Genomic DNA, 23909 nt, shown 5'->3' with positions numbered 1-23909 from the left:
GTTATTTGTCCCAGGTTTCATGTATTTGGGAAGTGGGTTTTTCCTGCTTCCCTTCAGCATTGTGGGGCATTTGTGCATCTCCTTGGGGTTTCACTGGCTTTCCCCTGATCTTTTCCAAACCTGCTTTGCTGCAGTGTTTTGGTAAAGATCTCAGCAAAGTCTGGATGCCTGCCAGGTGGTGGATGGGAAAGTTTGGATTTTCCTGGTCCCACTCATATGGCAGCCATTTTCCTTACCCCTGCAGCAACATTTTCTTTTGCCACGGCGGGGTGGGGGCGTGTTTTTTTAAAAAATTGGCAGTTAAATATAATTTTACCATTATAATGATATAACTCTTTGTTTATCAGGTTCTTTGCATGTCCAGCTTTGATTTTTTAAAAAAAGTTTCTAGTTCCTTTTGTTGTGGAGATAAAGGGGAAAGGCATATTTCCACAATGAAAAGAGCTAGAGATCTCCTTTTTTAAACAACAAAATCTGGATATTTAGTTTTGCATATAATATGCAAGCAAAGCTGCAGTGCACCCTTGAAATGGGAGGGCTTTTGCAATATACAAACTAGGGCTGCCAACCTTCAGGTTCGGCCTGGAGATCTTTTGCAATTACAGCTGTACTCCATACTAGAGAGATTAATTCCCCTGGAGAAAAATGGCTGCTTTGGAGGATGGACTTTATGGCATTATGCTCCACTGAGGTCGCTCCCTCCCCAAGTCCTAAGCTCCCCAGGCTCCACCCCTAAATCTCCAGAAAATTTTCAACCTGGAATTGGCAACCATAATACAAGCCCTCCCAATCACATATAATCATAACATTAGTCACTTTGCTAGTAAATAATACAAGGCTAGTTCATAGGATTCATAGTATTTGCCTACCTGTTTCATGGTGGACAAGGGAGGATTGTTGTGAGTGTAGGCACTGATGTACAAAGCCTCCAGTTTACCTTAATATATTACATAGGTTTTACCTATGGAGTGTCAGACTTGTGGCTAGATAACGTTCTTACTCCAGACTACCTTCTGCAATTAGACAACAGTCCATTGTTTCCAAAAGGTTTTTACTGAAGAATTAGTTCATTATAGTCCACTAGCCTGAACACAAGGTCCAGGATGGTACATGTGCATTGTTACCAATGAAAGGCAAAGCATGAGGAACAGAGTAACAGATCACAGCAGGCCCAACCTCCCCCCACAGTTCTCAAAACATCCCCTTTGAAGCCAAAAGCGCGGAAACTTCCCAAGGCCGGTTCTTGGTGGAACGTCGGTAGCCAAAACAATCCTTTTCTGTGAGATAGCTGCCTGGGAACCTTGGCACCTGGAAGAGAACACTTAAACACTGAAAGGATTAAAAATGGAGTCGGTTAAGCAAAGGCACACAAGAAGGAAGTCTGGCCCTGACATGGAGGTGGAAGGACAGATGAGAATCTCAAGGGGGATTCTATCCAAGGGAGAGGATTGCTTATCTTATACTGTTGCACATATAATCTCAATCCTTTGGCCATGTGCAAGTCATAAGAACATAAGAAGAGGTCCGCTGGATCAGACCAGTGATTCATCTAGTCCATCATCTCACACAGTGGCCAAGCAGTTACTCTGGACAACAGAGGCTGAGGCTTTTCCATGATATTGCTTTGGGGCACTGGTATTCAGAGGTTTATTTCCTCTGAATGCGGAAGTTACCTTTAGTCACCATGGCTAATAGCCACTGATAGATCTATCCTCCATGCATCTGTCTAATGCCCTTTTAAAGCTGTCTATACCTGTGGCCATCACTCCATTCTCTGGCAGTGAATTCCACATTTTAATCACTCATCAGTCCCTAATGAGACAGTTCCCTGGGTAGAAAAGATCTAAGCATCATGAAGTCAATAGATTCTCCCTCCATACATACACCCACTCTTGCAAATGCATGCTGGTAGTGGAGGAGAGATTCTAATCTGCCTTAGCCATTTTTTAGTTGTTTCTAATAAGTGTTATGTTACTGTTTGTATTTTTTTCTAATGGGCCAGCATGACCATCTGGGTATTTTTGTCTAATGTGCCTTCATAATTGTGAGTACAGATCTAGGAATAAAAAGTGTGATTTCTCTCTTCATATGTAAGAGCATACACCTGTATTAATTAATTACTTGAATAAATTAAAATACATTATGCTTCTGAATTCAAAATAACTAAAAAGATATAGGAAACATACAGAATCCCTGTGTGTTTGGGCAAATGGCAGCTCTGTGGGGCTGCTTCAGGTCAGGGAGAAGGTAGGGGGAGGGTTAACTTTCTTCCGCTATATGAACTGGGCCTCTATATAAATTGAATGTTGTTATTATTATTATATGGCTGCCATTTACAAAGAAAACCTTTTGTTTAAAAAAAGGTATTCAGAGCTCCATATGTGGAATTCAAGCATATCATCTAGTTTGACCCTGTGTGAGAGAGTGTATGACTGAAGGGATTAACCAATAGGTATTAAGATACCTGGAGTGTGCACCATTGGTGGTTACATGGAACCAATAGTCTCTGTTTGCCAGAAGTGTGATCACGCACACATTCATTCCAAATTCACTTCACAAAACTACTATGTATGCTCTATGCTAAAATAAACAAAAATTCTGCACCTGTGCATTCCAAATTCTACAGTGAGAAAAGTTGATTTCTGAAACCTGAACAAATGTTTCAAAGTTGGTAATTTATGTAATTCATCTCATTTTTACATCTTTTCTGCAATTTTTTACTGTACCTCATGTTCTTGTTCTGCTAGAGATTGGAAGAGACTACAGGCTGCGCCCACACTCTTTCAAGCATGTCTTTACAGCTGGAAGGGCTAGAAACTTGGATTTTTTAAATAAAGTAGAAGCTGAGACTCTCAGGAAGTTGTATTTTGTACCAAGCACAATACATTTTCAGCAGTCCTGAAGAATTAAGGCAGAAACCCAGCCCAGTCTATAAAGCCCCAAGTAACTTGGATGGGAGATGCTTCAGAAGCTGCCTTCTGCTTTACTACTGTCAACGGAAAGCATCCTCTTGGCTCTCTGTCCCTACACCAGATTTGAGCAAGAAGAGCCCATGGAGAGGCAGTGTTGATGGCTGTCCTACAATTGTTTCTTCATTCATTTTGATCAGCCTTGTGCCCTTTGCTGTAGTTTCCCAGCTAGGCAAAATTATGTCAAATGAGATTTTGGTCTGTGTCTTCTTCAGTGTGGGGTTCAGAGGATGTTCCCATCCCTCCATTGGTTCAACTTCCTGCTCAGCAATAGATTCAGTAGGTGATATGGGCAAGCAATCCTCTGTAAACTGGGAAAAATAGGGCCAAAGCAGAGTTGCATCCTTCTAAATTCATTGATGGACACAGAAGGTTATAACTCTCCTTAGGATTGCAGTACCTTACAGGGTCATTGTGAAGGCAAGCACAACTATGATTGTAGTACATTTGTTAATAAGAAATGATGGATCTTCCCTATTCCTGTTGCAGATGTCTGGTATTGTACCTTTGGTCTGTTCACTTCATATTGATGGCTGGGGTACTTAGGTCTTTATTCCTCTTCCTTGTTCTTTCCAGCTGATGAATTGTCAGTGGAGAGTAAAATCCTTATTCTTAGCACCCAAAGCATGACCTTACATTTTGACATGATATACTCAGTTGCGCTGCATGCTCTAAGAAACAGATATTTTACAGCCTCTGGAATTAAGCAATATCTATACAATTCTGGAATATTACATGCTGTTCTGAGAACTACCCTTCCCTGATGTGAATGCTTCTTATAGCTCCTCTCATTCTACCAATCAATGTTCTGCTGTCCGCCTTGCTCTACCTAGCAGTCTTAGCCCCCAGCCATGACCTGATGCATGTGGAAAAGGAAGGTTCCAGCCCCCTCAATCAGTCCCTGTTTGTGTTTTGGCAGGGGAGTCGGACACGCTGGTGGATGCCTCCATGAAGACAACTCCAACCTCAGTGCCAGGCCTGTCTCAGAAAGATGAGCACTACAGTTGGCCAGGAAGCCAGACTACGGTGTTGGAGAAGGATCCAGATGCTGGCCCCACAGTGAGGGGACCCTACCTGCACCCCAGCATTCCAAGGCAAGCACCTGCCGAGGCCCGGCACCTGGGGGTGGAGCCGCTGGTACGGGCATCACGGGCGGAGCTGATTGGTGTGGCCCCGGGGTCCGAGGACAGCCTCTCTCTGGGGAGCGACCCCTACGGCAGTGCCTTCAGCTTGTACCGGGGCCGTGCCCTCTCCCTGCACGTGTAAGTAGCTGTGGGGCCTTGGAGTGGGGTGCAGGGCCATTGTGCTGGGACCATCATTTTCTTCTACCTCCCCAGTCATAATGCCACACTAAACCCTCAGCCTCTAAGCCATTGATTCCAATGCACCACTAAATCCTTCCTGAGCCCTTTCATCATAACCCCTAAACCCTGACATCATAGGTCTTTGCATCCAAAGCCCCTACTGCACTTCCAAACCCTTGAAGCCCTCCACACTATCCCATCATTGCCTTTCCTACTGCTCCCCTTGTGGCAGTATCTTTCCCCACTTTCACCTTCACAGCCTTCTGCCATCATTTTCCTGATTGTTGCATTGATGATGCTGTAGGTAATAAGCTATTGTCATAGGTAGGTATGTGTCCCTGCCAGCGATAATCTAGTCTAACAGCATAAGGAACAGACTCATCTCATTCTATGACTTTTTCTCTTCCTTTGGGCTTGAGCACTCCTTGCTGAAAGGTAGAAGGGAACACTCAGGGCTGTACAGTACAGTCCCAAGCATGGTGTCGAGTACATGCTAAACTTGCTAAACCGTTAATGGACCCTGAGGTATTTGTTGTTAAAATAACATAGATGCATTAAGAGGAGCAGCATTTTATTCTAGTGCGAACTCAAGTGTAGTGATTAGTGTTCTCTTGAGCTATTTGGTGGTAAAGGTGGGGGCTAGTAAAGGAGCCTCCATGGCCAAGAAGGCACTGAAACCCTATGAATTCTGGATCCAAAACACTACAACACATAAAATATGAGTGCAAGCCAGCCAGTGTTAAGCAGGTCTGGGCTCCATTTATTTCGGTGAGAAAATGAAGTATATGATACCCAGTGCAGTCCTCAGCAGAGTAACACATTTCCAAGCCCATTGACTTCTGTGGACTTAGGAGGGTTTAACTCTGCTTAGAAGTGCTTTGTAAATTGACCCTGCTGAAATCAGTGGAACTTAAACATACTCCGTTTTGGCTGGATTGTGCCAAATGTAAAGTAGCCAAATTATTATTGCATCTAGATATGGTGTTCAAAATGAAATAGCAATTTCCCCTTTGACAGTTAATTCCACTAGAGATGTAAAATGTCCACATACTTTGAAGCAATGGGAGGGGGGGATTTAAAAAAAACACCCAAAATTGGGGGGGGGGGTGGCAGTATTGCATAAATGGCAAAAAGTATGCAATACATCTGTATTAAAAACTAAACTTTTACTGATTTAACAACATAAAATGCATAATTTATAACTTAATCTATAAAGTTGTGCTATCTGGCACATTTATGGAATTTAAAAGTTTTGGTTTTCTATAAGAAACATTGCAAATACACCCAGTTCTTAAGAGAGAGTTGCAAACTGCTGTACCTTATGCTATCTGAGCACACGAATCTTAATTTTTGCCATCTGAGAGCTAGAAAAAAAACAAAAATAAAAATTAGAAAACAAGTTAAACTTTATAACCTTGAAAACACTGTCTTTTTAAATGATGTATTATCATTAAACACAGTATAGCATCATAATTGGTGCCAAAATTATTCACATTTAACAATAAACATATTCTTTAAGATGTTTTATCTATCTACATTATACATAAGAATTATCATTATCTAGTGCTGTAGATTGTTTTCGATAAAAATCTTCATACTATACATTTTGAGTTAAATTTTGCCTTTATTTCAGCAGAGAAAATAGTTCACAGGAGTCCGCCCCCCCTTAAAAATTTCTGATTTTTTCATAGGAAAAATGGAATAAGTACCCATATGTTTTCATGCTATACATTTGAGTGAGAAAAACATTGACTTATGAAGCATTTTAGCCATTCCAAAAGAGAAAATGGTTCACAGGAGTCCCCCCACCCCGCCGCCACCATTGGTCCTTAAATTTTCTCATTGGAAAAACTGAAGGAAAAAAAAGTTCTCAGGAAAAAAGATATAAGAGGGAACTGTTACAATACAACAGGGGATAATAAGCAGGAAATAATTGTCGTAGACAGGGACTTGATCCAAACACAGTAGCCATACTCTTCCCATAACAACAAAAGAAGTGAAGAAGCCCCCTCTCAAGGAGCTCCAACTATAAATTGAAGTATTGTGTAGCTATTATGCTTGTTATTAAACAGCATCATGAACATAGGCAAATACGGAGACATGCTGATAAGTTCTGGGATGGCTAAGCATCTTTTATTTTATTTATTAATTTAATTTATAGTCCACTCTCCTCACGGTTAAAAGGGCCTTCTTATATGCCCCTCTCCTCCCCTCCTTTTTACTCTAGATCACCACAATGTGGTAAACCAGCACTTAAATTTCTATGGTAAATGTACTGGCTAAGTGCTGTAATAAAGAATCATGTATCATGGTAAACCAGCAGTTAGGTAAGACTTCTTATAAGTATGCCAGATTCCTTGGATTCCTACCAAAACCAGAAGTAACTTTTCAGAAGCTATAATAAATAGGAGTCTAGTTGCACCTTAAACTAACGTTGTTTTACTCTAGCCTAAGCTTTCTGAGACTAACGCCCATTTCATCAGATGCAATGTATTAGGTCCTTACTAGACAGACAGGTATATGAGGTATGGAAAAAATGGGAGGGGGGGTAAAAACAGGGTTTCTCACCTGTAACTGTTGATCGTCGAGTCTCTTCTGTGCAGACACACATTGGGACTGCGCAGGCGCAGGCCAGCCGCGGAAAAGATTTTTCTAGCTCTAAGAGATGTGAGGGGGACGTTCGGATCCACCGCGCATGCGCGCCGGTGTTCCCGCCAATTTTGAATGCATATATATCCGAACGTCCCCGGCATTCCCTCAGTTCACCTGAGCCGCCGGAGAAACAATGGAAGAAACCAAGCACTCACAGCGGGGCAGGCGGGAGGGAATGTGTGTCTGCACAGAAGAGACTCGACGATCAACAGTTACAGGTGAGAAACCCTGTTTATCGTCTTCGTCCTTCTGTGCAGCCCCACATTGGGAGAGTAACTAGCATCTCACCAATGGGGGCGGGTGTGAGTGTCTACTTGAACAAGGACTGCAGGACAGCTGTGCCCACAGCCGAGTCACGTCGTGCATGCACATCCACAGAATAGTGCTTGATGAAAGTGTCTGCAGTGGACCATGTCGCAGCTTGGCAGACGTCCCGGAGCGGCACTCCTCGTAGGAAGGCAGCAGAAGCAGCTTGCGCTCGAGTGGAATGAGCGGTAACCAACAAGGGACACTGGACTCCAGCATGCTGATAGCAAAGTTTAATCGTAGACACAATCCAGCGAGAGATGGACTGGGCAGAAGCAGGTGAGCCCTTGCGAGGGCCAGAGTAACACACAAACAGGGCAGGAGACTTCCTGAAACAATTGGTGCGGTGCAAATAAAACAATAAAGCACGCTTTACATCCAATGTGTGTAGTGCTCGTTCCCCTGGGGATGAAGGTGTTGGAAAAAAGGAAGGGAGGAACACCTTTTGCTGTAGGTGAAACCTTGAGACTACCTTGGGCAGAAACTCCATGCTAGTGTGGAGCATGACAGTACCAGGGAAAAACTGCAGGAAGGGAGGGTCACACCGCAGGGCAGACAGCTCCCCAACACGCCTAGAGGACGTGATTGCCACCAGGAAAGCCACCTTCTGAGTGAGCAAAGGCAGGGGACAAGAAGATAGAGGCTCAAAGGGCTGGAGCATCAGCTGGGAGAGAACCAGGGAGAGACTCCATTGTGGAATGGGATGGGCCCTAGGAGGGAAGGTCTTGAACAGGCCCTTCAGGAACTGCTTGGAAAGCCAGTGAGTAAAAACTGTCTTCCCATCAATCTGCTCATGGAAGGCAGAGATTGCAGCCATGTGGACCTTAATACTGGAAAACGCAAGGCCCTGGGAGCAGAGATCCAGGAGGTAGTCCAGGATGACAGGGAGCGGGCAACTAAAGGGAGAAACCCCCTTTGGGGCCAACCACCGGGAAAAACGTGACCACTTCCTCTGGTAGGACAACCTGGTGGACGGTTTCCGGGCATTCAAGATCACCCCAAGCACCCCAGAAGAGAGGTTCATTCCCGGTTGCCCAGAAGCCAGGCAGCCAGATTCAGTACAGCCACATCGTGATGCCACACCCCGTCCCTGGTTAAGAGGTCCGGGGCGTGAGGCAGGGGGAGGCATCGCCCCTGGGACAGGGAGAGCAAAAGGGGGAACCAATCCTGGCGAGGCCACCGAGGGGCAACGAGGATACAGCGGGTTCGGTAGGCCCTGACCCTGGAAAGAACCTTGTACAGGAGCGGAAAGGGCGGGAAGGCATAAAAGAGCCCTGGGGACCAAGGTATTTGGAAGGCATCCCCTAGGGAGTGGCGGCCAATGCCGGCCCGGGAGCAGAACAGCGGGGCCTGTTTGTTGCGGGCAGTGGCGAAGAGGTCGACCAACGGCGTGCCCCATGTGCGGAAAACCTGGTCGAGGTAAACCCTGTTTAGGGACCACTCGTGCTGAGGCAGAAACACCCTGCTCAGCGCATCCGCCGAGGTGTTGAGATCCCCGGCAATGTGCACGGCTCTGGGAAGGACGTTGTTGACCATGGCCCAATTCCATAGAGTTGTTGCCTCCTTGCAGAGCTTGAGCGAGACCGTCCCTCCCTGCTTGTTGAGGTAGTAGCAGGCCGTGGTATTGTCCGACAGGACCTGAACCCTCCTGTTCCGAATGGCATCTGCAAAAGAAGCGAGGGAGTAACGGATCGCCCTAAGCTCAAGAAGGTTGATATGCATGGATGCCTCAGATGGGGACCAGATGCCCTGAGCCGAAAGCTGTCTACAGCGCCCCCCCCATCCCAAGTTGGAGGCATCGGTATAAACCGTGACCTCGGCTAGGAAGGGGCCGAAAGGACAACCTTCAGACAGGTTCCCAGGGACAGTCCACCAGGCCAGAGAGCGCAGCACCACCCTGGGGATGGAAAACCTCTGGTGCTGACCCATGGTGAGGGGGTTGTACCTCCGGACAAACCAGTTTTGCAGAGGCCTCATACGCAGGCGCGCAAAGAAAACCACCCCTGTGGTGGAGGCCATAAGGCCCAACAGTGTCTGAATCAAAAGGGCCGTCTGATACCGGCAATGCATAAAATGCCGGGCCAAAGCGGAAAGCCTGGCCAACCGGTCAGGGGGCAGGTAGGCTCTACCCAGCAGGGAATTGAAATGGACCCCAATAAACCTAATGGCCATGCCTGGGGTCAGGATAGACTTATCCCCATTAACCACCAAGCCCAGCCTAGCCAGCACGGACAAAGTGAGGGCAATATGGGCCTGGAGAGAGTCAGGCGAGGGTCCCACCAGGAGCCAGTCATCCAAGTACGGGTAGATAAAGCAACCCTGGGACCGCAGGTATGCCACTACGGTGGCCATGCACTTTGTGAAGACTCTGGGTGCAGAGGCTAGCCCGAAGGGCAACACTGTATATTCATACACAGAATTCCCATACACAAACCGCAGGTATTTCCTGTGGCCCTCAAATATAGAAATGTGGAAGTAGGCATCCTTCAGGTCTAGAATGGCCAGCCAGACGCCCACTTCCAGGAGTTCCATGACTCGCGCCAGGGTCAGCATGCGAAACTTCTCAGCCTTCAAATAACCATTGAGACCCCGAAGGTCTAAGATGGGCCGGGAACCTCCACCCTTCTTATCCACAAGGAAGTATCTGGAATAAAATCCCCAGGGGGAAGTAGAGACATTGACCACCCGGACAGCACCTTTGGTAACCAACTCCATAACATTATTGTGTAACACAACATCACAACATGGAGAACAACGGGGAGGGAGAGAGAGAGGGGGTGCATCCGTAAACATTAACTTGTAACCATGGGCCACAATGGACAGGACCCAAGCGTCAGAAGTAACACGTTGCCAACAGGGCAAAAAAGGTCGAAGCCTGTCCAGAAACTGGGCAGCAGAGGAAGCACCCTCGGAGGCCAACGGGGGAGCGTTCAGGCGCAGTCAGAAGACCGAGGGCTTCTGCGCCGAGGTCGAAGGCTTGGGCGAAGAGGGCTGTTGCCTGCCCTTGGACCGGCCGGAGCGCCTGGAAGGGTGACGCTGCTGGGCAGAGTAGGATCGGTGACCGTAGGACTGGCCCGAGAAGAAGCGCCCTTGACGCTGCTGGTAAGGCTGGTAAGGGGTCTGGTAGGATCGGAACCGACCATAGCGATACCTCGGACCCGACGACTGGGCTGAGGGGGCGACCCCGAGGGACTTGGCCGTCTGCTGATTCTTCTTCATCAGGGAGAGGGACTCATCCGTCTTCTCCGAGAAGAGCTGGGGCCCCTCGAACGGGAAGTCCTCCACCTTCGCCTTCTTCTCTGGAGGCAGGGCCGTGGACCGGAGCCAGGCGTGCCGACGCAGGACCACCGAAGTTGCCATCGCTCGCGCTGCAGAGTCGGCGGCGTCCTTGCCAGCTGTCATTTGCTGTTTTGACAGCTTCACGGCCTCGGCTTGGAGGGCCTTAACCAGGTGGCGGCGATCCTCCGGGAGGTCGGAGAGGTAAGAAGACAGCCTCTTCCACAGGAATAGATTATAGGACCCCATTATGGCCTGAAAGTTGGCAATACGGAATCCCAGAGACGCGGATGAGTAGAGTTTCCTGCCCACGCCATCCAGCTTCCTGCCTTCCCGGTCCGCCGGGGCCGACGAGGAACCGGAACGGAACCGAGCCTGACCCTCCTCAGCCACGATCGACGAGGGTTTCGGGTGATTGAAGAGGTACGGGCAATCATCTTGCTTTAAACGGTAGTACCGTTCCACCTTCTTTGCCGTCGCGGACAGGGACGCCGGCGTCTGCCAGAGCGCGAGAGCGTTATCAACAAAATCCTCCACAGGGGGAAACGCCACCGACGCGGGGGACCCGGAATACAGCGCCTCCAGCAGCTTACTCTTGGGCTTGGAGGTCGTGGAGGAGACGTCTATCTCCAGCGCGGCGGCCATCCGCACCATTTGTTCGGAGAATAGCCTGTAATCGTCATTCGGGGACGATGAGCGGGGCCCACCCACGGTGTCATCCGGGGAAGGATCCGAGGCCGCGTCTGAAGAGCACTCCGACGGTGACGCCAGACCTTCATCATCCTCGGAATCCGAAAACTCCGGCGAGGTTTGCGTCGGAACCGAAGACCGGTGAGCGGTCGGGGCCGACGGATAAGTTGCAGGAACCGGCGGTCGCAGAGGCAAGCCCGGAGGTGGAGGAGCGGGTGCTGGGAGCCCGACTGGCTGAGCCGGAACGGAGACCATCGGAACCGACGGATGTTGCAGGAAGGGCAGCGACTGCTGGAACCACGCCACAAAATCCTGCCAGGAGGTCATGTTCCCAACCCCCGCGACCGGTTGGCAAGGGGGCAGAGGAGCAGGCACCGGGGCAGGCCAGCGAAGAGGCATCGGAACCGACGAGGTAGACGGCAGTGGAACGGAGGCCTCTGAAGGCGCCGGGGCGGACGGCAGGGAGCGCTCAAAAGATTGGAACGGATCCGGGAAAGGCGGAAACGGCACAAATTCCTCGGGAACCGACGGAGGAGGCGTGCAAGGAGGCGACGGGGTGCGGAGACTCACCACATCGTCGGGTATCAGGACTGGTTCGGTCGGAGAACCAGGCAGCACAGTCGGAGCTGGGGACAACGCACGGTCCTTGGCCCTCGACTTCGCCTTGGCCTTCTTGGACGGGGGTTCCGAAACAGCCTCCGGAACCGAAGGCTTGGAGGAGGACTTCGGCTTGGGAGCGGAACGCTTCTTGGCCTTCCGGCTCGAAGGACGATCCCCGGAACCGGAATCAGGTCGGGCCTCCGGAACGGGTTGCCCCGTCGGTTCCGAGGGGAGCGGCTCTGGCGACTTACGAGACGGCGCCGGTGACGGAGCGGCGGAGCGCGGCCTATCTCCCGAAGAGCCTGACGGCTTGGGGGGGAGAAGGTTGGCATCCCACAAGAAGGCACGGAGCCTGGCCTTCCGATCACTCCTCGCCTTCGGAGTGAAGGACATACAAATGGAGCAGCGCTCGACAACATGCCCCTCGCCCAGGCAGATGAGGCAGAGCTCATGGCCGTCCGAATGGGTCATCTTAGTGCCGCATTTATGACACTTTTTAAACAAAGATGTCTGCGACATAATGAACGGTATCTCCCGACAGATGACAAGGGGAAAATACCGACCAGCAGAAGAAACGATCCAAAACTCCGAAGAGACGCTTGAAACGAACGCTAGACAATAGAACCTTTTCGACGGCGGCGAAAAAGGAACTGAGGGAATGCCGGGGACGTTCGGATATATATGCATTCAAAATTGGCGGGAACACCGGCGCGCATGCGCGGTGGATCCGAACGTCCCCCTCACATCTCTTAGAGCTAGAAAAATCTTTTCCGCGGCTGGCCTGCGCCTGCGCAGTCCCAATGTGGGGCTGCACAGAAGGACGAAGACGATCACCTTGACTCCACCATGCCACAATGCTTGTTTGTTTTTGCTGGCATGTGTATGACTTGCTCCATAGAAGAAAAAACTCCGAAAGAGTTCTGACTTATACTGAGGTAGGTTATTAAAGATTTGATGAGCAAAATACAGTACGTCCACATAGGCATTATCTGCCACTGGCTTTTTTCTGTGAATGAGAAGGGCAGCTCTTGTCCATCTCAAGCAGATTTTATTTGGTCAACGTGACATTCAAATAAAGGAAAAAAAGTTACTTTCTTCACCTTTCTTTTTCAGGGAAACAAATACCAGTGAGTCTGGGATGGTCATTTCATAAAAGCAGTGTCTCTTTTAGCCAGCCCTCACAGGATCCACTGGGGTCAAGTAACTGCGAAATTAAATGGGCAGACTCTAATAACAATGGAAACCACAGAATAGGTATTCTTCTGGGAGGATCTGTATCCCAGGATTAGGTGTACTCAAAGTTTGCCTGTTCATGAGCCAAGATGAACGTAGTGGAAATTGGGCAGGAAGCCTTTGATGTAGGGTTGCCAGCCTCCAGGTTGGAGATGTTACATCTGATGTCCAGGCCACAGAGACCAGTTCCTCCAGAGAAAATGGCAGCTCTGAAGAGTGGACTGTATAGCATTATACCCACCTGAACCCCTGCTCTCTCCAGGCCCTGCCCTCTCCACCCTCAAGTCTCCACGAATTTCCCAAGCTGGAGCTGGCACCCTAACTTTGATGTACTAAGGTACATCCCCATTTGTCAAGGAACACCTGCATTTCTTTTTAGCAAACTTCGTTGTGGAGAAGAGAAACTAATTGCTGATGCGATTCAGAATCTCTCCGATAATGTGATGGCTTCTTTGCTAACTACTGCAGTGATGATTTTCGTTACAGGCCATGTGGCTTTGTTATGACTCAACCCAGAGATAGAATCCTAGGACCCTTTTTGATTGCAAGAATATAGAGAGGCGGGAAGGCAATCGTTTGGGTTCCAGGAAAGAAGCTATGGAGAGTGCCAAAGCTCTTTCTCCCAAGCCTCCCCTCTAGCTTCTGAGCCATTAGCAGGCACTTCCCACACGTTTAAATCCTTTTTTTGCCCTTCTCATAATGAGAAACTTGACACCAGCCATTTTTTTCTTCCTTGAGACTTGTCATAGTCTGAAAAATGACAACCAATCCCATGCTGGGCCACAGACAGCGAGAGTAGTAAGAATCTGACAGAGAGTGGGTGCAGAGCAACGTGAGGGAGCAAGAGGCCCTTACAGATTCTCTCCTCTACCCCCTCCTTTCCTGAGGTTGCTCCCCCTCCCCCCATTCGTCTCTCCTGTGCTGCTAAAGACTGAAGGAAAAACTACGGTATGTGACTAAGCATACATATACACAATTGTATCTGTGTGGGTGTTGGAAAGTGTGCAGCTGAACATGCACACGTCATTTTTTTTGTAAGGAAAGTGTTTGGCATTAAAACAAGCATGCATGCCAACCAGGTGTATGTACAGTATGCCTTATAACTTTTATCAGGCGGAAGTGTGCGGTATTCAGGCTTCAACTGTGTGGTTTCGTCTCCTTCCCTCCCCCTTCTGCTGCACTTCTGGCTACACTAAGAACTCTGTCATGTCTGCCCCCCTCCCCATACAGCTTACTGGCTTCCAGCCTAATTGGTCCTCTCCTGGCAACATTTCTTGCTTTGGCCTCCCATGGCAGCCCAGCACAACTCGTTCAGTAGGCAAGATCCTGTAGCCATTTCCCCCCCCCAAACCATAGACAAAGAAACTCAGCAAACCCACTAGCCAATCTTGGAATCCCAGAGCCGGAAGGGAACAGAAGGCCTGCTAATGCAGCCTCATGCTATGCGGCAGGGACCCAGCGCTCCCTACGCAGTCCGAATCACAACAAAAGACAGGCGTGCTGCAGAAAGGGGTATGTGGAGCTCCAAAAAATGATGTTACAGGATATGTGAAAACAATCTGTCCTGCCACCCCTGTGCCTGGGGTACTAGCAAATGTAATATGGGGAAAGAGTTTTGAATACCAAAGGCCACATCGGTTTGCTACTGGGAGTTCCGTAAAATCCCCCAAACATTTTTTCTTTTAAAAAGCAAGTATGTTTCAGGTTAGGAATACGATGTGAAGGGGCAGGGAGATAGGCCTTCAAGTTGTATCCTCCTTTTCCTGACCTGAAACAACTCCACAGAGCTGCTGTTTTCCCATGTGAGGCTAACACTGCCAGTTCATGCATCACGGGGCGCATTTGTTGGGTCCAGTATCCCCACCACTTGTCTTGTGTAACAGCCCCTCAACAACAGTTGCACATGTGTTGTTAGGTCTCTTCAATGTAATATGTCATTATTTTATTTTATTTTAATTATTTACTTATAGTCAACCTTTCTCACTGAGACCCAAGGCGGATTGCGCAGTGCAAGTGAATGTAATACAATCAACAGCTAGGACATTCACTGAGCAAAATACAATATGATCCACAGTTAGGATGTTCAATGAACAGATACAATAGGAAAAATTTGAAAACAAGCATAAAGCTAAAATACAGAGATGAAACCTTTCTGAAACAAAGCGTAACTAATTAACATGACATCTGTTAGCAATGTGGAAACTATCCAGCAAGAACATATCTACATCAGCACACAATACCCAATAGCATAGTCTATAGTCCCTGTCCCTTACCAAGGTATCTCTTATGACACAGCCCTATAATCTGAATAGAAAGCCCTCCTGAATAATTCAGTTTTGCATAGTTCGCAGAAGGCCTGGACAGTGGGAGTTTTCCTGACCTCCTCAGGCAGGCCATTTCATAAGGTGGGGGCTACCACAGAGAAAGCATGTGTGAGGACAGCTGTTGATTTAACCCAACTGCAGGGTAGAATCTGCAGAAGGCCCTGTTAAGATGAACGAAGCGGCTGTGATGGAACACAGGGAGAGGAGGTTGCACAGATATGAGGGGCCGAGACCATTAATGGCTTTGAATGTGATAGTCATGACCTTGAATTGAGCCTGGTAACTGGTGGGTAGCCAACAGAGTGACTGCAGAATGGGAGTAATACGCATGCTCCATCTAGTTCCTGAAAATAAACGAGCTGTAGCATTCTGCACCAGCTGGAGTCTCCGAGCTGAGAAGGGATTTTAGCCTTGCCTCCCCTCTGCCCCGCCCCTGCACCATTTCCCTGATCTGAAACACTCTTGAGGGTGATATTTGGCCTGTTGGGAAATCCATGAGTTTACAATTCCAAGATTACTGCATGTCAGGAAAATCTAACTAGGGGCTGGGGTAGGTTGAACCTCTTTTATTTTATTTAATTATTATTGCATTTATATCCTGCCTTTCCCCATGGTATTTTCCATATGCATCACAGCCATGATGCAGAGCCATGCAGGAACTGAGGAAAACCTGAAATTCATATGTGATTGTTACATAGGACACAGGGTGGGGACCCCAGACCCAACCTATGTATTTTGTAATGTGTGAATCAGCTTCAGGTCCTTATACAGGTCCTCATCTGGACAGGCATGTTTACCTTAACAGGGCAATTTGCAGCAGCTCTGCAGGGCTATTTCAGATTAGGAAAATGGTGCACACCTGTGCTGTCATTTCAATCTGAACCAGAGCTTTGTATGTCTTTGGTGGTGGTGGTCTGTTCTGTTCCCATAGACTATTGCCCTTTTAGGTATCTCTCATTTTGCAGCTCACTAGCCCTAAATTTTCAGACTCTGCTACCTTAGCAAACCTTGCCATGCCTTCTTTTTTAACTGCAGTAATCTCCCCCATGGTGGATACCGGAGGGATGATACCAACAATAGCAGCAAAACCAGCACAAATACCCTCCATCCACCTGCACAGAAACCTCCTCTCCAGAGGCCAGTGTCCCCCAGAGCAGGGCAATGCCCAGTCCAACCACCTGGAGCCAGCTGTGGCCCCACACCACCAGTGGCTCCTCGGAGGAAGTTGCTGATGCCTCCTGAGTTTCAAGACACGGCATCAGAAGAGTTTGATGAAAAGCTGAAGCGCCCAAAGTCATCTGGCTACTCCCAGACCGGCACAGGAGAATCACGGCCCCAGACACCACTGAGCGAGGCCTCCAGCCGTGTGTCTGTCCTTCGACCATCTCCCAAGCTGCCACGGTCAGGTTCCAAGATCTTTGACAAGCTCAGATTCTTTGAGGAGCGCAGGAAAAGCCTGGAGCAGAATGAGAACCCTTTTGTTGGCCACACATGGCTACCACTTCGGAAGACACGCTCCTTTGATCAGGCCGGCTTTGATGGTGCCAGTCCCTTCATGTCAGCTGGCTCTCATGAGGACTTGCAAGAGGATACCCACTCAGAATGGGGAGGCGTGGCTTGCCGGCGCCATGCCTTCCATCAAAAGGCAGCATCCCTGGATGAGCGTGGCCGCTTCTCCAGCCATGTGTATGACCTTGAGCACAAATTCACCGAGGAACTTGGCCGCATCAAGCGCACTGTGTCTCAGCAGCAGCTTCGGCGATCACAAGAATTGTTTAGATCACCATCTCCACGCACCTCCACTGAGCCTCCTGCCCCCCGAGTTCCACCACCACGAAAGCTCAAACCACTCAAGGCTTTGCCACCTACAGAGAATGCGCATGGTGTGCAGCAGCTGGTGTTGTCCAGTGTGGGGCTAGTGGCACCCAGAGATGAACTAAAGGGGATACAAAAGCCTCTGTCAAGGAATGGAGCAATGGGTGAGCCAAATGGAGAACAGAACAGAGGCAGTAAGGAAACTGAGATGAATGGACAGGATCTGCGGCAGAAGGTGGAACAATGTCCACTGTCCTGTGCTGCCCCATTGGGACGGAGGACTGGGCCCCTTGAGGGTACTAATAGTACAGATGGGGGCTCTGTGAATACATCAAAAGGGAGCCGTGAATCAAAGGGTCCAGGTGAGGCCTCACATGTCCGGAAACGGGAGTCAGGACAGGATGGACATTCTGTGCCCTGGGCCAAGACTGGAACAGAACTAGGCACAGAAAAAAGCAAGACAGGAACTCATGGCACAAACAGAGAGCCAGAGAGAAAGACTGGGAAAGTGTCAGAGAAAAAAGACAATATGTTGCAACCTCAAGAAGGGAAGAGTGTGCGGAGCAGAGGAAAAGGCCGCCGGACCCACAGAATGTCGCCTGAACCAGGTATGAAATGAGGGCCAGTGCTGCTGGGGAAGAATCTGGGAAAACCAGGAAGAAATACTCTGCTTTGTGCCCCCACCTTCTCCTTCTCCCCCAAATGGAAAGACCCCCAGTGCCTTTTCTCCAGGCTAGGCACATCCTTGAGATTCATTATGAAGAACCATGCCCAGCTAGTGTTGGATGGGCTCGTCAAAGGGACTGGTAAGGACCTGTGTTTAGGCAAAGCTGGCTCTTGTCTCCTCTGACTGCTTCTTACAGGGCTGCTTGCCCATCAGTATTTGGGATATGACCTCAGCCAGGCCCTTCCTGGAAGGTTCACCAGTGCTTCACGTTGGGTATAGGGAACAGTGGGAGCTAGGCTGGAGAGCTGTACTAGCCCAAGCAGAATTAGTGGAGCAGAGATTGTGGTCAGATGGGGCTGAGAAGGCTGCACAAAAATGATATGAAAACCCAAGCCTACAATGGAATAAGGGAGTTGAGCTCTGATGAGTGACAGAGCCAGTCCTTCCCCACCATGTGCTGACCATTCACACTACTTCTAATTTTTTTACTTGCCATTTGCACCTCAACTATTTATTTTGGAAGGATAAACAGTGTTGCTGGCAGAGACTTTAGCTTGCCTCCCTGAGCAAGGATAAAAAGGGTTGTATCATACAGGCTTCCCATGATGCTGACCAGCTCCTGGCAAGCCTGCTGTATACTTCAGCTGGGGTTACCAAGTCAAGATTGCATTTGGGGGTGCTTTGGAACTCTTAAGGTCCATTTGTTATGTCCTGTAGGATGTTTCAGGTAATGAGTCCTTTGACAAGCTTGTCCCCAAGACCCCCTTTCCTGTACTTTCCTGCTCTGTCTGCTAAAGCACTTAGCCAGTGCACTCATCAGTTTGAATGACAACTCCTGACACTCCTCATGGTACCAGTCCAGGTTGCTCAAGCCAAAGCCAATTTTATGCTCTACAGAAAGTTTGGATGTCAAAACATGAGTATTATTCAGCTATTTTCCATTTTCCAAGGCTTCAGATTAACTTTCACATGTTCCCCAGTGTTTTTCCAACCTTGGTTTTGCATCCAAGAAAGGAAATCGAGGAACTTCAAACATAATCAAATCCTTTCATAGAAAAAAACTTTAATGTAAAAGTTGGCATGAAACTCAGGTGAATATTGTTACATATAATGATCACATGTGTGTGTTTCACATGGCATATATGCATGGGAAAGCCACAGCCAAGCACAGTATTCTGGTCCATATACATACAGTATGCAATTGTCAGCTGTGACTACATACTTATTATTTATTATTTATGTCATTTATAGTCCACCTTTCTCACTGAGACTTAAGGTGGATTTCATAGTGTGCGATTAGTACAATCAATTGCAAGGACAATGGCAGGCATTTCCATACAGTATCAAGGACATTTCCTTAAACAATGTCATAGGGTAAATGAATACAAGTTTACAAAGACGTAGCATTAGCAAGGATCCAATACACTGTTGAAAAATTGCTGAAACAGAACATAATCCATTCTAGGATTGACATTAGACAACATGAAGCCCAAGCAGTATATAGGAGTACATATTTAAAGCAACAGATAATGTGTAAGGCAATATAATGGTGAAGTCTATGGTTCCTAATACACATACACATGGGCTTCACATTAATTCTCACACCAAAGTGCTATGTAAGTAATTCTTCTTGTATATGTTTCATATGAGGACAGAGAGTGTATGTTGCTAGAGTGCCAGAACCCTTTGAATTGCTGAGATTCATAAATTTTCTCATTAATGTACAAAGGCAGAAAGTAACTCAAGCCTATTCCGCACACGTTGGATAATGCACTTTCAATCCACTTTAGCTATCATTTGGAAGTGGATTTTTTTTGTTTCACACTCGAAAAATTCAGTTCCAAATGATCTCTAAAGAGAATTGGAAGTGCATTATCCAACGTGTGCGGAATCAGCTTGTTTCTTTCATCTTCCATTCACATAGTCTTTTTCATTCACACACATGCATACACACACGTTCTCTCTCACCGTCTCACACCCCCACACTCCACAAACACTATCAGAATTTGCTATTTTTGCTAATCAAACACATTTTTGGTACATTTCAGAAAAAATAAATAAATAGATGGTTCATCTTTGCTGAAAGAAGAAAGGTTGATTAAGACTTAATCTGAAAGTATTTACAGGACATGCCTAGCACAATAGGATGGATTTGAAATCTATACAAAGCCCATACAACTAGCAAATAAGGTAGCCCTGACTGAACTTGTCATCTTCATAGCTGTCCATAAAACTGAAGAAAGACCCGCACATCCCTGTGATTATTGGAAGTTAGAGGAATATAAGAGATCCAACAGCAGGAATCTGTCTTTGAGAGAGGAAGGAAAGCATTCATATGTCAAACTATGCACGACATAGGAGATCCATAATCAGTATCTCCACAAAAGCTGTAGAGGAACGGGGGCAGTTTGGATTAGGACTACAGTAACAAGGAGGGCTACGCATCATTTTAACACATTATTTTCCTGATGCAAACCCTACTCCCCTTAAGCTATTTGCTCTATAGGGTGAAACGTACAAGTGATAGATAGGTACCTGGATATCTAACACTACAGAGCCAATAGGTTAGGAGGAAGGTAATTTGCATCAGGGAAAAACTGCACAGAGGAAAATAATTGACTTTCCCTGCCCATCACTCTTGCTACAGTCTATTTTGATCCTCTTTATCAATGCTGTTAATATTTCTAAAAACCTTGGGAGATCTGTGATTGATGCTTCCACCATCATGCTGAGGGGCAACTTCATAGATAAAGATCAGTCTCCAAATATCTGGAGAATGCAAGACATGGTGTGGTTATGTTCAACAATTAATTGGTTCACAGTTGGCTTGCAGGGAAGTATAATTTCCAAATGGTTCACTTAGGTTTTATGAAAGTAATTTCTGAGCACAAATATCATCTGGGTCAAGAGCAACAAGATCTGCTGTTTGGATTATTTGTCCATTTACCTAGCAAATTCCAGAAGAATGCTGACAACAGCTGTGTAACATAGGTTAGCACGATTATCTACATTTTACAAATTGGGGGCTGAAGCTGACATATTATGCCTCTGCAGTGCATAGCAGCAGTTTTCCTAATGCATATTCCAGGTAACTCCTATGACAGAAAAACATCAGAAAGGTCGTTTGTGAGAGACCAGTAGGCTAGAAATCCTTATTTCTTTCACTAAAGGCATGTCACATAAGCCCCAAAGATTTGACACCTAAGGATAGCTATCAAGGATTCTGTTGATTAACGGTCCCAAATTTCCTGTTTTTGACACCTTTTTGCACATTACCTCAATTAATGGGCACCATACCCATTTGATCATGAGTACCTAGATTTGTTTGCTAGGGATTTTTTAAAGGGATATTTGCAGATAACTGCTCCAAACTTTCTGGTTGGTCAAGATTAACCCCCTTCTTTCTACTGAACCCCTAAAATAATGGCTGGGCAAAAGGGGCCATTCTCAGCTTTTTCAAAACCTATAGAAGGCTTTCAAAGGAAGTGTAGAGGAATGGAAAAACTGTATGTTTGAGATTCGCTGAAAACTGTTTTTATTTTCTTTTTTAGAAATATATATTTCTATTCTTCAATTTCCCTTGTTTCTACATCTCTGTGCTTAGAATAAATGTTTTAAAAATTTGGAATCATAAGCTCTGAGAGATACTCTCGTGGCTAACTTTCCCCATGGTTGGGTGTCTGTTTATGGCTACTGAAAGGAAAGGGGATGACTGCCTTGCTGTGCAGAGGCAATGAACGTGGTCTGCCAGTTGACTGAGAATCTTTCAGCTCTTTGCCTGTTGAAGCAAAGGGATGTACTGAAGAGGCCATTCAGTGCATAGATTCTTCAATTGGTGGTAGAAAATATTGATTCCATTTAGGCAAGGGTGGCATGCAGGGCATACTCATGAACGTGAGCACACACTTGGTTACAGCTGCTGCATTGGGTCACTGACTCACAGGAATTTATGCATGCTTAGGAACTGGGAAGAATGTGATGACTTTCTTCCTGGATAGCCCTGCAGAATAAGCAGTCATTCAGATAGACACATTCATGCCTGGTGTTGGCCTTGAATGTATCTAGCTGTAACTGTGGCTTTATGGAACTTCCTTCTGAAAAGTTTCCCACTCAAAATAGGTGGTCCTTTGTTTTTCTCAGAAACCTGTCACCACAATTACTGGCATCAGAATGGCAAAAAATGAGGGAAGGAGACTTTGCCACTGGGAGCCAAGCCAGACAAGTGCCTAGAGTATCCAGCATTTTTTGAAAACAAAATCAGTTTGTCGGACACACTGGAACCCAACTCTGATTGGGAGCGTGGCATGATTTCAAACAGCCTTGGGAAGCCATCATTGACACACACACACACACACACACACCGGAGAACAAATACAAGTATTTGTATGTTTCCCTAATAGGGCAAATAGCAGCTCCCTAAGCGGTTTTAGATCTGGAAAGTGGCATTTGGGAAAGATGCAAACATCTCTGCTCATGTAGCATTTCCAGTCCTCATGCCTAAGAATTGAGCTTAAACACACATACGCTGGGAGATTTGGACGCAGAATTCCCAGCATCTCATGCGGTCTGGCCCATGGGAATTAACTGAGTAACACTGAATTAGCAATCTGTTGTACCGTGTATTGAAAAAGCTAGAAGAGCCAGGAAGACAGAGCTGGTATTGAGCAGGTTGTGACCATTTGCAAATGGAAGGATTTGAGTCTAGTGACGCTTAAAGACCAACTAGATTTTCATGGTATAAGCTTTCAGGAGTCAAAGCTCCCTTCATCAGATACCAATCTAGGCCCCTTGCTGGACTTGGTGCTGACAATATGAACCCTCCTGACAATATGATTCCACATTCCTTATCAGGCTTACCATGAAAAGAGAGAGGCATTAAGATTTAAATATTGTCTTCCCCACGGGGCTTTAGGGCCCCGGCCTTCCACACAGCCCCTTCTGCAGCTCTTCTTTCTTCCTCTCTGCAGAATCTTCTGATGATTCCTACATCTCAGCTGGCGAGGATCCACTGGAGGCCCCCATCTTTGAGATCCCTATCCAGGATGTAACAGTCACAGCTGGAACTGAGGTGCTGCTCAAATGTATAATCACAGGCAATCCTTCCCCAGAAGGCAAGTGCATGGTGTACCAGACAGAGGGTGGGGAATGGGTGGGGAAACATGGGGTTGGTACAAGATAATAGGCCTCAGTAGATACTCTCTCATTTGGTCTTTGTCCCTAATCTTTAATATTATTTATTTAAAAATTTGTATTCCACTTTTCTATCAATATTGGCCTTCAAAGCAACTAATGATTAAAAATATCCATTACAATAACAGCAGCAATAAAATTGAAACAGCTCATAAAGCATAAAGGTGGGGTCATGTCTCAATGGTGGGGTGTTTGCTTTGCATGTAGAAGGTCCCAGGTTCAGTTCCTGGCACCTCCAGGTGATATGAAAGATCTCAGCCTGCGACCATGGAGAACTTCTTCCAACCACAGTAATTATTACTGACCTTAATGGACCTATGATCTTCATCAAGATAAAGCTATTTCAAATGTTTTAAAAAATTAAAAATTCAAATTTGGGTAAGTAAAAAAGATACCATAGGCACCTGGTGAATGTGCCCAAAGAAGGTATTCCATAATCCAGGTGTCACAATGGAGAAGGCTCTGATCCCAGTAGCCATTAATCTTGCCTCTGAAGGTGAGGGACAACCTGAAGCGGGACCTCTATGGAACAGCTGGACAAAGGTTGAAGCAGGTGGTCCTTAAGAAATCCTGGTCCAGGTTGTTTAAGGCTTTAAAGATAAAACAAGAGCATTTGTATTGCCTCCAAATACAGAGTAGATATTTGACAGTGACTGGCTGTGCAGGTTCCTGTCAATAACCTGGCTGCCGATTTCTGCAGCAATTGAAATTTCCAAACACTCTTCCTAGGCATCCCTAGATATAATGCACTGAGGTAATCTCACTTGGATGTTACCAAAACATGATTAACTATAAGAAGATCAAAGATGTCTCCTTTCCTGTGGATCTAGGGAATAATTCCCTTCCCATAATGAGGCTCTACCAACTCCATGAATATTTTTTT

The 23909-nt window shown here is 46.9% G+C and overlaps 1 protein-coding gene across 1 annotated transcript in view; it reads left to right on the top strand.

Moving 5' to 3' along the window:
- The window catches only part of SPEG (striated muscle enriched protein kinase), a 147665-nt gene that overhangs the window by 62418 nt on the left and 61338 nt on the right, over positions 1 to 23909 (top strand). The window contains exons 3-5 of the mRNA XM_054970456.1: positions 3889 to 4231; positions 16390 to 17777; positions 22804 to 22947. Coding sequence (XP_054826431.1) covers positions 3889 to 4231; positions 16390 to 17777; positions 22804 to 22947 — 1875 coding nt within the window. The remainder of the gene's footprint in view (positions 1 to 3888; positions 4232 to 16389; positions 17778 to 22803; positions 22948 to 23909) is intronic.

Source organism: Eublepharis macularius, chromosome 2, assembly GCF_028583425.1.
Source record: "Eublepharis macularius isolate TG4126 chromosome 2, MPM_Emac_v1.0, whole genome shotgun sequence".
NCBI lineage: Eukaryota > Metazoa > Chordata > Lepidosauria > Squamata > Eublepharidae > Eublepharis > Eublepharis macularius.
This window is presented reverse-complemented; position numbering and strand designations above follow the sequence as displayed.